Source organism: Gymnoscopelus braueri (assembly GCF_963280865.1).
Source record: "Gymnoscopelus braueri genome assembly, chromosome: 9".
NCBI lineage: Eukaryota > Metazoa > Chordata > Actinopteri > Myctophiformes > Myctophidae > Gymnoscopelus > Gymnoscopelus braueri.
Window position 1 is genome coordinate 7,457,085 of NC_137610.1, and position 14,030 is coordinate 7,471,114.

General features: G+C 41.9%; 2 protein-coding genes across 2 annotated transcripts; both read left to right on the forward strand.

The window, feature by feature from the left end:
• Window positions 1-216: 216 nt before the first annotated feature.
• On the forward strand, window positions 217-1,989 carry LOC308092152 (poly(ADP-ribose) glycohydrolase-like; the record flags this gene model as incomplete). Its single annotated transcript, XM_080438005.1, has 1 exon — window positions 217-1,989. The coding sequence occupies one exon, from the start codon at window positions 217-219 to the stop codon at window positions 1,909-1,911; it is 1,695 nt and encodes a 564-aa protein (XP_080294131.1). The 3' UTR covers window positions 1,912-1,989.
• A 4,083-nt stretch (window positions 1,990-6,072) lies between these two features.
• Window positions 6,073-11,712, forward strand: faap24 (FA core complex associated protein 24). The gene is made up of 4 exons (XM_080438827.1): window positions 6,073-6,260; window positions 7,460-7,599; window positions 9,605-9,760; window positions 11,321-11,712. Exons 1-4 carry the CDS (start codon window positions 6,158-6,160, stop codon window positions 11,561-11,563), a joined length of 642 nt encoding a protein of 213 aa, XP_080294953.1. The 5' UTR covers window positions 6,073-6,157; the 3' UTR covers window positions 11,564-11,712.
• The last annotated feature ends 2,318 nt before the right edge of the window (window positions 11,713-14,030 follow it).

Genomic DNA, 14,030 nt, shown 5'->3' on the forward strand with positions numbered 1-14,030 from the left:
AGTCTTAACCCTTCCAGAGTGACCAACATTGGCCCAAGCAGGATTAGATCGTCAGACAACCCAGTGCACTCAGCGACGCTCGAACGGCTGGCTGGCCGTACAAACCAGCTAGGCCTCTCAGTGGCTCTTGAGCCCGGTTCTAAACAATCAGCCGATTATCAGTGTTACAGATAACATACAGCAATAGCACTCAAAGGGTTAAGATTTGCAGAGATGATGACTGCTGGCAGACGCGGCGGTCGAGAGGACTCTCCAGAGCAACGAGGAGGTGGTGGAGGCGTGGGAAGTCCTCCTGACTCTGATGACCGGCCAAATGCCACATGGCTGGGAACCCCCGTCAGTGAGCTTAGAAGAATGCCGGAGTGTGGCCAACCCCTACCTCGGTTGCGGGACTCTCCTGGCCAGCACACAGTCATGATAAGGACAGACCTTCTTCAAAATGGCAAACTTCCAGTTCCATATCCCAGCATATTCCAGGATGCCTGGGATGACGTTCATGTGAAGATGCCCTGTTCACTCATGAACTTGTTTGCAGTGTTAAATGAGGAAACAAGAGACCTGCAAAGTCAGAGCAGATGGGAACTGATCCAGGAAACTTTGACAGAGGAATTTACAAGCTCACAATATGTGAATAACTCAATATTGAAATACAATGCTGCACATGCCAAGAAGTGGGACTTCACAGCATTGCATTTGTACTGCAATAAGGTCCTGGAGCCTGATGCTGCAGAACATCTGCTGGGTTCGATGCTGCCAGACGTGGTGCAATTAGCACTGAGAGCCTCTGAGCTTTGTACCAAGCCGATACCTCTCCTTAAAGAAGGGTTGAGCCACTCCATCACCATGTCTCAGGAGCAGGTGGGGTGTCTGCTGGCCAACGCCTTCTTCTGCACCTTCCCCAGACGCAACTCCAGGAAGTCTGAGTACGCCAACTACCCAGACATCAACTTCTCCAGGTTGTTCGAGGCCTCTCCAAAGACGGCTTCTCCAAAGAAGATTGAGAAACTCAAAACCCTGATGTGCTATTTCAAAAGTATCACTGAGCAAAAGCCTACTGGTCTTGTAACATTCACAAGAAAATGTTTGGATAGACCTCCTAACTGGAAAAGGTCACAGTCTCGGCTCACAAAGCTGCACATTACGTGTGAAGGGACCATCGAGGACGATGGCTACGGAATGCTCCAGGTGGATTTCGCCAACCGGTTTGTGGGAGGGGGTGTGATGGCTTCCGGGCTGGTCCAGGAGGAGATCCGTTTCCTGATCAACCCGGAGCTCATCGCTTCCCGCCTCTTCACCGAAGCCCTGGGCCACAACGAGTGCCTCATCATCACAGGCACTCAGCAGTACAGTAAATACACAGGCTACGCACAAAGCTACAAATGGGCCGGCAGGCATGACGACACAACGCCAAGGGACGACTGGCGGAGAAAATGCACAGAAATTGTGGCCATCGATGCACTGCTGTTCCACAGCTTTCTGGAACAGTTTCACCCTGCCAGGATCAACAGAGAAATGAATAAGGCCTACTGTGGCTTCGCTCGCCCCCGGGAAAGAAGAGAAAATCTCTCTGCGGTGGCCACAGGGAACTGGGGCTGCGGTGCGTTCGGGGGAGACGCTCGACTCAAAGCTCTGCTCCAGATGCTAGCAGCTGCTGAGGCAGGACGAGATGTGGCCTATTTCACCTTTGGAGACAGCAAACTCATGACAGATGTCCACAAGTTGCACTCGTTCCTCACCCAGAGGTGCATCAGCGTCGGGGGCGTTTATGATCTCCTGGGGCGGTACAGCTCCCTGTGTAAGAGCTGCCTCAGCCGGCGCCCTGATGTCAGCCTCTACGCCTTCATCTACCAGGAGGTCAGCTCCTCCTCCCCGGCGTCCCGCGGCTCAGACGGGGGCTCAGCCAAGCTGTAGTGTCCCCGCTGACCGCCATTAAGGTCAGGTTGCCTGTAGCCTCGATGAGTCACTGTGCCTGACCTTCCCGAAGACATACAGCACTGTAACAGATAAATGCCTGATTTACATTTAGGTGCGCGCAGGTGTGACACGCAACCGAGTATAACTCAGGCTTAATGTGGCAAAAGCGTTCTCTTTCTGCCTTCCAATAAAAATACAATTACAAAAAAAAAATTATTTCTGTCCTCACATGAACACTGAATTTAAAATGGTGGAGGACGTATCAAATGCCATTTAATCTATTTCACAGCTCAAAATGGAAACCTATGAGGCATGCGTATCATCGACAGGAACAGCAAACAGAATTCAAGTCGATAATAAGCTGTGTCTGGCGCTGGGGTAAAAGCTGCTGTTTATTTTGCTACGGCTGTGGGGCGGCAGTGGCTCATAACTAACTTTCCTCTTCTACCTTGAACCCGGGCTCCCGCGCAAGTTCTGGAGTTTTTACCATTGGGCTAATAGAGCCTGCCTGCCTGCTCAGGGTATACATATAATCTTGACCTTCAGGTCAAAATTCACGTCAAAACAGAAATAGGATCGTGTCAGTCTCACCTAGGCACAGGATGTAAATGTCTCAATAGAAGAGCAGGGAGACCAAATACAACCACCCCACATGTATAAGTTATATTGTATTAACATACTCTACCATACAGGTTGTATAAGTTATATTGTATTAACATACTCGAAGACAAATTTCAGTGCAAACTGACAATAAAGTATTATCGTATTGTATCGTACCATACAGATAGTATGAGTTATATTGTATTAACATACTCTACCATACAGATAGTATGAGTTATATTGTATTAACATACTCTACCATACAGATTGTATAAGTTATACTGTATTAACATATTCTACCATACAGATTGTATATGTTATATTATATTAACATATTCTACCATACAGATGGGAAGAAAATACATGTTATTAATTTACATAGTTCCACATTAAGTATTTATTGTCTCCGCCGGAGGCGGAGAGTATGTTTTCGCTTCGTCCCGCCGTGTGTTCACCTCCCTCCTAGCCAAGCTAACATTGGTCAAGCTCCACGTGACATGTGTCAATATGTTGACATCAATGCTTTTGATTGGCTAGAGGGACGCATGACGAAATAAAATCCTATAAATAGGTGTGTCACTTCAAAAAACCATTTATGTTTTTGAAGTGAGGTAAGACAGGATCAATCAGTCTTGATTGGAACAGTACCTTCCAGTACAAATCACCCGTCCGTCCGTCCGTCCGTCCGTCCGTGCGTGTGTGTGTCCCTCTGAGAACACCTAACATTGGTCAGTTTCACGTGACATCACAATATGTAATCTAAATATATGAATAGCTTAGACAGGAGATCACACAATGAAACTTTAACAACAGGACGCATTAAATACATTGCGCTCACGGCTGGGGAAGCTAAAACTGCTAATCATTGACGAAGTTTCCATGGTGGATCTTCTACATCACATTCACAAACGCCTTCAAGACATCACAGGCATACACAGCTCAGAGTCCCGTTTTGGCAATGTCAGTATCCTTGCAGTCGGTGACCTGTACCAACTACCACCAGTCATGGCAAAACAAGTATTCGATACCCCTTCTGATGCCTATGTCAGACTACATGGTTCATTGTGGAAAGAAAACTTCCAACTATTTGAACTAACAGAAACGATGCGCCAGAAAGATGACCAACCCTTTGCAGAACTGCTTATGAGAGTTCGTACAAACACATGCTGTGCAGAAGACATTGCACTGCTACACACTAGAATCGTCTCTAAAACAGATCCCTCATACCCAAGTGACGCATTGCATGTCTTCAGAACAAATGCAGCCACAGATTCACACAATGGCGAAAAGCTAATAAAGTTGCCAACAAAAATATCCAACATCACCGCAATTGATTCACAGATTGTAAGACAGGACTAGTTAATGTTACACTATCAAGCAACCCATCGCATACAGGAGGCTTACGGGAGGTCGTGTCTGTAGCAGTTGGGGCCAGAGTCATGTTGACAACCAACATCAATGTCTCTGACATTGTTCCTCATCTCAGGGGTACATAAATTACTTTAACATTCACCTTTTAACAAAGAACTTTTTGTTTAACTGAAAGATATATCTTTTACCCTACTGTATCTCATTAGTTATTGTTATGATAATATAATTGCGATGATATAGTAACATGTTCTATTTTAAGTAAGAATTAGAACATTCCTAGAGAACTATGGTTAAAGATAGGGTAAGTGATTCATTTGATTAAAATAGCACAGGTCTGCTGGCGGAGACTTGTGCTCCGAGGAGCACATTTTCTAGTTTGGATATGATTTTGCCTCATGTGTGGATTCCTCATTAATTTGGTGGTAGTTTGGTTCCAAATGTAAATATCCTTTCTTTTTAATTATGTGATTAATTCAAGGAATTCATGGAATTAATTAGTAAAACTTGTGTAAAATGTGTAACAAGACTGCATCCATGAGATTCCATCTCTCAGAGTTAGACCCGTAAGGGTCCATTGGGTTCCATTTGTACACTCTCACAGTTACAGATCTGTAAGGGTCCATTTAGACGTTAAGTACCAGTGAACAGAAAGAAGCACATGTTGGTAGACTAGATAGGCAAAGAACAAAAAAGACCTTCATTAATCCTGCAGGGAAATTCAGTTTCAGCTTCATCCAGCTGTTGGCTGCTCAGATGATCATGTTGAGCATATCGAGTGTCTTGTTCTGGGGGGGCAACGTGGTGACCCTTTGTTCAACCAAAACAACCGGTTTACAGACTATAGAGCATTACTTAATTCTACCTTAAAACATTATACCATGTGTATAACACATTTAATGATCCGACAGAACAAGACTTCAAACCACCTCTCCATTTTCAAACCATAAATTGGTAAGAGAAAGTATCCGTGTCTCAGTTACAAAGCAGCAAAAAAAGAGAAAATAAAATAAAAGGGTAATTTTATTTATAAAAAAAACTAAATGTAAAGGTTCGTTGCACATCTATGAAGACGGAGATTTTGAATCGGCCCCTCTAGACCAGATATCAGATGCCCTGGGGCAGGCTACAGACCTTGTAACTACTCAAGGACCCGTGTACGTATGTTTGTAGGATTTTTGTTTCTGGCCCCCCATCTTAACCCATTAAGACCTGAAGCCGATTCTACATGTCTCCTAAATCCCAACAGTATTCTGAAAAAAACGTATGCTTCTATATCAGTGGTGCTCAATCTTTTTCATGTCAAGGACACCCAAAATGACATATTTGGCCACGGACCCCCATCTCAAAATATTTTGTTCCTGGGACCTCCTTGAACCCTCGTCCTGACGGACAGCATCTTCTCCTGGAGCTCGGCGGTGCATGTGCACAGCTCGTAGGCGTCCAGCATGAGGGGGAACTTGACGTCCTTGAGGACACCAAGTCCTCGCGTACGCACGCGTTCGTACCTCAGAAGTGCTGGCACCAACAACCGTCTCCTGTCCAGTGTCCACTATTGTCTGAAAACGGCACTTCTCTGACCTCTGACCTCACTGGACGGTACGCCACACTTCTTTTTACACCTCTCCCGCTTAGCGGAGAGTGTGGTGTTGTAGGGGGGGTCTCCCCGAACGCGTGTGTACCTCAGAAGTGCTGGCACCAACAACCGTCTCCTGTCCAGGGTCCACTATTGTCTGAAAACTGCACTTTTCTGACCTCTGACCTCACTGGACGGTCCGCCACACTTTTTTCTACACCTCTCCTGCTTAGCGGAGAGTTTGGTATTGTAGGGGAGGTCTCCCCGAAAGCGTGCGTACCTCAGAAGTGCTGGCACCAACAACCGTCTCCTGTCCAGTGTTCAATTTGTAAAGGCTATGCACTCCAGTGAACAGCATTTATCCATTTAGAATAGATACATTTTTTATGTTATTAAAACAGTTAAACACTTTTTTAATTACAAATAAACATAATCTGTGCTGTCTAGCTTCGTTTAAATTCTTAATCTATAGTTTTAATGTGCAAATGAATCGTTTCTCAATGGTCTCTTTTTACTCTAGAGGTTACTCTTATTCTGAAGAGATCGTCGACCGGAAGTCTTATTTCTGCTCACGGAACATAGCTGTTATTTCTGCTCACGGAACATAGCTCAACCCAAAACAACAACAGCAGGTCTTCTGTCATTTAAAGGCCAAATATAACCACTTTACAACCTAATATAATATATAACCTCGTATATATGGAGAGTAAAGGGGCCGTGTTGTTGAACGCTGGTCCTCCTTATGGACATGTTATTGCCAATGAGAAGTGGAGAGGCTCGGCACTTGTTAGCAGTTTGAAAGGTACATCTTTTTGTAGTTGCCGTGGTGGTAAAAGTACTCAAAACGCTTTACTTAAGTAAAAGTACCAATACACTGCATACCAATATACTGCATTGTAAGAAGTCCGGAATTCAAAATGTACTCAAGTAAAAGTACAAAAGTATTGGCATCAATGTACTTGCCAAAAGTAAAAGTACTCATTATGCAGAATGTCCCATTTCACAAGTTCAAAATGTATATATATATATATATATATATATATATATATATTTAGCCAAAGTTTAAATAGGGCTGAAGTGGTTAATGTATGTCTTAATAATCCATATCTATAAAGTAACTTAAACTAGTAATTAAGTTTTCAAATAATAGTAGTGGAGTAAAAGTTTTTGCCTCTGAGATGGAGTAGAAGTAAAAGTACTGAAAATTGGAAATACTCCAGCAAAGTAAAAAAATACATCAAAATGGTACTGGTTAAGTACAGTTCTTGAGTAAATGTATTTACCATGCACCACTGCATATGTCTTGAATCAAGGCTACCTAATTGGACATATAGCCCTAGAATGACTGTGATCTTACATACATACATACATGTAGATCACAGTCATTAAGATCACAGTCATTCTAGGGCAACCTCTTGGAACAGAGACTGTCAGAGATGGATTTATATGATCGATACAATAAATCTATTGATTTTGGGCGAGAAGCCATGCAGAGTGAAAATGTGTCGAGTTGCTATTTTGAATTCGTATCATAATTTTCTTCACGTCCTCTTGTTAATTGTGCGTTGATATTGTGTTAAAAAAAGTATCACTTACAATTAAGCGCTATTATTCTGAATTATGATAGTAATCAGCTCTTTAGTAAACATGAAATGCATTGTTCAGGTTGGGATACCAATTGAATCCAATCAGGACAGAGAACAGGCAACAGGAAAGAAGATGAAGTGTAATTGGAAGGGATGACACAAAGAAACCAGCTGACAAAACTGGAACTGGAACCCAAGCTGATAAGTGACCTTTTTTGGGGTCCTGTGTCCTCATTGGATGGAATTTGTAACCCACCTGAAAATGTATTTTCTGTTTAGAGCTAAAGAGACACCCGTTACTGTAACAATCTATACATAGCAATTATCAGAATACAGAGGTTCTGTTTGTTTTTGTGTAATATCACTTTCAATAACTTTAAATAAAAGCCTACATCTTGGATTTATTTTGTTGCAGGTGGTGTGAAAATGCTCTTTGAGAACGAGCTGGGCGTGGTGGACTTTCACCTGCCTAATAAAGTGTGTATCCTGTACGTGTCTGAAGCCGACATGGTGGCGGGGAACGACTACAGAAGAAAGCTTGTTCGCTGTAGAAATGTGAGTATAGACCAGCGTTTCCCCACCTTTTCTGGATCAGGACCCACTTGAAAATATCGAAAGTATTCGCGGCCCACCCGGCCATTCGCACGTTTATTTTTAATTTTATAGTAATGACAATGATAATGAATTTATTTATATAGCGTTTTCCAAACAAGGTTACAAAGTGCTTTACATATAAAAGAGCAGCATAATAACCACACAGGTTAAAACAACATACATAAAAGCAACACATACAATCAATAGTTAACATAATTAAAACAATTAACAAAGAAGAAAGAACAATTAAAAACTGATAATATGAAACCCGAAAGCACAAGGCAAAACAGCCAAGAAAAGGCCTTAACAAAAAGGTAGGTTTTTAGAAGTGATTTAAAAGAAGACACGGATTTTGCTAGCCTCAGCTCTATGGATAATAATGGATATGATTAAATATTGGAATACAATATATTAAATCCAATAAATTGATTCCAGTATTTATTTTGTATGTTCATTCTGTATTGGAATATCAACAATTGGTGGGCTACAGAAATGTGAGTAAATGAATCTGAAAAGCAGCCGTCATGTTGACTTGCATAATAACCCAATTGCCCTCCATTTTCCACCAAACAACGACAGTATAGTGTTGTCATGATCATGATATTTAATTTGACGACTTGTTAATTCATTAACCCTGCCAGAGTTTTTTCAGAACAGTCTGTAGCCTCTGCCAGGGTTTTGACCGATTTTGGTACCTTTTCGCATAGCCACAAAATATTTTTCTCAAGTATGATTGATCCCCAGAAAATTTCTAATCACAGATGAGATTCAGGTGTGGTTTCACAAATGTCAACGAGGTCAATTTGACCTTGTTGTCATGTGTTGTTTGATGTTTGAAAATAGCTCAAAACCAGTAGTTTCAAACCAAAAAACATTGTGAATTGTTTGTCCGTTTCAATTTTAACATTGAAGTGGATGGAGCAGCAAATCTTTGGAAATTGTTATCTCCTTATTCGTTTGGAATATCGAAAAGGTGTCAATACTAAATAATTAGAGAATCTTTTTAGAATTTTTTTTTTTTTGAAAAAAGTTTTTTTTTTTTTTTTTTTTTTATGACGTTTTTAAACGTCTTTGGCAGGCAACAGCTAATTTCTCAAAGACGTTTATAAACGTCTTTGGCAGTTATAGAGTTACATTAACTGTCAAATGGACATCTGAAAAGATTTTTTTTTTTTTTTTCAATTTGACCCAAAGACCAAGGAGATATGATTTTTCGAAGATCTAGACTCCTATCCACTTCCATGTTAACTTAAAACTTAAAAATTCTGTATCTCGGCTCCTGAGTACTTTATTTTTTTCGATGAAAAATCTCTGGCACTGGCTAAAAAAATATGAAAATACCTCTGGCAGTTAATGGGTTAAGACCGGGAACGCGTCTGTGTTATTTTAAGATTTCTTTGGGCTATTCAAAAATAGAAGATATACAAGCTCATAGCGCGGCACCGAGTGCCGCGCTATGAGCTTGTAGATCTGCTATTTTTTTTAAATCATGATTTTTTTGCAAATCTTTGAATATATATATATATATTTTTAAGGCGAAAATGTTTTACTCAAATCTTTGCTTCTGGGGATCCCTGGAACAACATGTTTTGAGATGGGGGTCAGAGGCCAAATACATATCATTTTGGGGGTCCTTGACAAGAAAAGGTTTTTTCAAAAAACTGTTAGGATTTGAAAGACATTTGTAGAATCCCCCCAGAAGCAAAGATTTGAGTTACAAATGTTGCTTTAAAAATATATATATTAAAAAATGTGCACACATTTTCACGATTTTTCAAAAACAGCAGATCTACAAGCTCGTAGCGCGGCACTCGGTGCCGTGCTACGAGCTTGTAGATCTGCTATTTTTGAAAAGCTAAAGAAATCTAAAAATGACACACAGATGCGTCCCCGGTCTTAATGGGTTAACCGGTTTTCCCTTCATTGATCCCTGGGGGGCCACGGACCCCCACTGTTCTTTGCGCAGGCAAACGGCAGCTTCCAGCAGGTGGTGCTGGTGGAGAGGACCAGGCTCAGTGATCAGTACTTCTCTGCCCTGCAGAAGTTCGTGGTGTTTGACCTTGGCATGACCCTGCTGCCTGCAGCCACCCAGTCAGAGGCCTCTCAGCTCATCACCCAAATGGTAAAAACACTGGACTGAAAACAAAAAGATTAGATAACTTGTTGTCTCGTTCAGTGGTGGAAAAAGTATTCACATTTTTTGCTTGAGTAAAAGTATCAATAACTGCAATGTAGATATACTCTGTTACAAGTTAAAGTCTGGAATTACAAATTGGTATCAAAATCTACAAAAGTAGAAAGAACATTTTTTACAGAAACATTCCTGTGTTGTTAAGCGAGGATCCATGTCTTCTGGCCTGTGAAATTAATGCGGTTTTAAAGGGCCTACACCATGAATTTTAACTTTTGCTTCTTTTTTGTGTGTTTTTGGTCTCCCCTACCTCTCTTCTATCCCAAAAAATACCCCAGTTTGAGCACTCAGGCTTTCACAGCATATCGCATATCTGGGGTTTTATGTAAATTGGTCTCAAAACAGGCCAAACTGATTTGGCCCCGAAAGTGACGTCACTAGCGGTACAACCCCTCCCGTTTTTCAGTTCCAACTTAGAAAAAAAAAAATCTTAAAAAAAAAAAAAAAAAAAAAAAAACCTTTATCTTTTTCAACTCAGAACCAGGAGATAACATGCATGCATACTGGCTCAACAGCGCCACATGCAAATCAGGACAATGTGGTATTGCAGGTGAAAGTGCTTTATAAGCCAGAGAGAAGTTAGTTGGAATCAGTATATCCGAGGCTTGATTTAGGCTCAAACCTTTTGAAAAACGTTTGAGGGAATATGATATTAAATATTAAATATTTTTTTTAAATTCATGGTGTAGATCCTTTAACATAATTCAGCACTATGTGTTCTTTCATTTCAATTGTTCCAATGTATGGCCATTCGCATAGGTCAAGAAAAGCTGCCCGCTCCTGCCTTACTTGCTTTTACTTGCTTGTAACGTTGGTGATCTGGTGTTCCAGAACCTGGATGAAATGACACTGCAGCAGCAGGGCCGGATTTAGCAATTCCGGTGCTCCAAGCCAGTGGTTCTCAAACAGAACTCCCCCACAACTCTCAGAGTTACAGACCTGTAAGACCCCCTCCACAAGGGACCCCGAGGGTCTATTTTAGGGTTTATTTTAGCCAGTGGTGGAAAAAGTACTCAAATATCAATACTGAAATGTAGAAGTACTCTGTTACAAGTAAAAGTACGGAATTTACTTGAGCAAAAGTACAAAAGTATTGGTATCAAAAGTAGAAGTACTAAAATGTTTGAAAATAGCCGATCTACAAGCTCACAACACGTCGCAATGCGTTGTGAGCTTTTTTCAAATAGCATAGGTATAAAATAGGGCTAAAGTGGTTAATGTGTGTTTTATAATGTAATAATTTATACCTGCAAAGTAACTAGTAACTAAAGTTTTCAAATAATTGTAGTGGAGTTAAAAGTACAATATTTGCCTCTGAGATGTAGTGGTGTAGAAGTACAAGTATAGACAATTGGAAATACTCCAGTAAAGTAAAAGATAACCTCAAAATTATACTTAAGCACAGTACTTGAGTAAATGTACTTTACACCACGGATTTTAGCATTGTATTTAGCGTTCAGATATATACATTGTCGTGATAATTATCCACAGGTGCATGGAGAGGGTAAAGAGAACCCGTTTCGGAGGAAGAGTGTGTCTGGACTGTTCGACCCTACGGTGCTGGCCTTGGTGCAACACATCCCCGGGGTGGGGAAGGTCAAAGCCATTGCCCTACTCCGGCACTTCTCCAGCGTCCACCAGCTGTGCAACGCTTCAACACACCAGCTGGAGGCGATACTGGGCCAAGCTGCAGCCCTGCATGTACACAACTTCTTCCATAACCCTGTGGTCTGATGATGCTGTGTGCTTCACAAACTCACGTCATTGTCATGTCATTAATGTTGGGGGTCCCAAATTGATATGCAATTTGGCCGCCAACCCCCATCTAAAAAGATTTTGTGCCAGGTAACAACTTTGGACTACCTCCAAACAGACATTGCCCCTCCAGGACCCCCCCCCCCCGTCTGTAGCAGCTACTGTAGAATTGTTTGTGTGTTTGTGTATTTTTTATACTTCGAGGTACGGATGGGGTCAATTGACGAAAATAGCCGATCTACACATTTAGAAAAGCATAGTTTTGTGATACGTGAGCTTGTAGATTGGCAATTTTCACTTATTGAATTTTACTTGGACTTGAACACAATTTTTTTGGGCCAAAATAATTGTTAAATAGTTCTACATTCCCACAGTAATCTCTGCTATTGTGTTTGTTCGTTACGGAGCTGACTCCCCATCTTTATAGCACTGATTAGTATCAGAATACAGAGCTTTAACTTTTTGACAACAACAAAAAAAAACGTTTTGTTTTAACCAAAAAACACAACTTTTACACTTATTAACCTAGGAATATTACTCATTATTTGATTATCCTAGATGGCTGTGGTGTTGTTGTTCATGGTTTCTGCTAGGTGGGGCAGCCCGAAGGCCGGAGACTTATGTCTTCGCTCCTGTCCGTCCGTGAGTGTCCTTCCGTCCGTGTGTCTGTGAGTTGCTAATCTGAGCCATCTGAGATAATATAATCGCAGTGGGAACTAATTTGATGAAGTTGCCGTCTTCTGTCCACCTTACTCTCAGTGCCTCCTAATATATTGGTTTTCTGCTCGGTTTCCCCTTTTAGTCTTTGCACACTGCTGGCAGTGTTGTGCCTTTTCCTGCCGGGGCACAAAGGAAACTCGCCAGTTTTTATTGGCCTCCTGACCTGGGTCAGGCTGAATCCAGGCAATAGTCCAGACCCCTTTTATCATCCAAAGTCTGTGTAGTTAGTGAGAGAGAAGGAGAAAAAAGCCCCCATGCGTCTGCTCAACTTGACTTCTTCAGTTCTGCACAGCGGTTCTTTAGAGGGGTAGGGAAGCATGAACAAGGCCCTTTTTTGGATGCATGTGCATAGCACTCCAGTGTGATGTCCCTCTCCACAGTGTCTCACCAGGGTCCTGCCCCCCCCGCCTCCCCCCGATCAGTGTCTGTCCAGGATGGCCTCCCAGAGGCTTCATCATCTGACTTTACAATAAATGCTAGTCTGTTAGATCTGTAGTTCACGTTGCCTATCTTGAGGACCGTTTGCCGACCCACTTCAAACTCGCCGCACGTGTCGCCGGTTGTCGATCCGACCGCTATGCCCATATGTAGGCATATACGGACATCCGGTTGTCCAAAACTGCCGATCCCACCGCTATGCCCTTATAATGGGCAAATCCCCATATATGGACTACGCTGTCATCAATATGACAACATAGACTCGCCTAGACTCCATATTTTGTCCGTGCCTGACACGAAACTCCATACATGGGCATTAAAGGGACAGACAGATACAGAAATCACCATATTAATGAAAATAGCCAATCTTGTCAGCTTGTAGGTCTACTTCCTATATTTTTGTTCAATAATCGAGGCAAAAGTTTTAAATAATGGTGTCGATTGGTGTTGAATAATATTGGATTTGAAGTCGTATCGCCCCGGCCCTAGTCTCTCCAGGATGGTCCACAGAGAACCATCATTCTAAAACAGGGGTCTTCAACAGGGGGTCCGGGACCCCTAGGGGGTCCTCAGAGTTACTACAGGGGGTCCGCCAAATCTTTGTGTGATATAATTATTTTTTTTACCTTAACCACTTGAACCCTAGCATCCCTTTTCTGAGGAGAACTTTAGCCAAAAGCTCACAACGCCTCGCGCTGCGAGGCGTTGTGAGCTTGTAGATCTGCTATTTTTGGCAAAGAAGTATAGGAGTGTAGAGGGAAAAAAGGGCAGACCAAGTAAACAAAAAAAGTTTAATCTGAAACACAATTTTATTCAATATAGAGGGGGTCCCTGCTTCATCTCTGTCTCAGCTAGGGGGTCCTTGGTCTGAAAACGTTGAAGACCCCTGTTCTAACATGATCAGGGGCTCATTTTAGATTTTCTTGAATGGAATTACGCCTGACTTGCGCGAATTGAGATATGAAACAAATGTGCTAGTGATACGTGTTTGTTAGAATAAAACATGGTATCAAATGGGGGTCTATGGCCTAATGCATAGCCTGTGTGTGTGTTTGGTTCCATTTGTGCACTCAGAGTTATGGAGGTTCTTGGAATTAAAACGTTTGAAAACCACTACTCTCTAGATGAGTGACCCTTTTCAATTCAAGGACCCCCAGCTTTGATATGCATTATTAGGGCCTACACTACAGAATAAGCCACGGGTTACAGACCTGTAAGCGGTCCACTTTGGTTCACAGGGCTCTCTCTAGATAAACATATGCGGGCTCTTTTTTTTTTTTTGGCACGC

Bases quoted from the DNA above. Each gene is read 5' to 3' on its own strand.
- faap24 (XM_080438827.1), top strand. From the start codon at position 6,158: ATGGAGAGTAAAGGGGCCGTGTTGTTGAACGCTGGTCCTCCTTATGGA. The intron at 6,261-7,459 runs GTACATCTTTTT...ATTTTGTTGCAG, and splicing joins ACTTGTTAGCAGTTTGAAAG to GTGGTGTGAAAATGCTCTTT. The intron at 9,761-11,320 runs GTAAAAACACTG...AATTATCCACAG, and splicing joins CTCAGCTCATCACCCAAATG to GTGCATGGAGAGGGTAAAGA.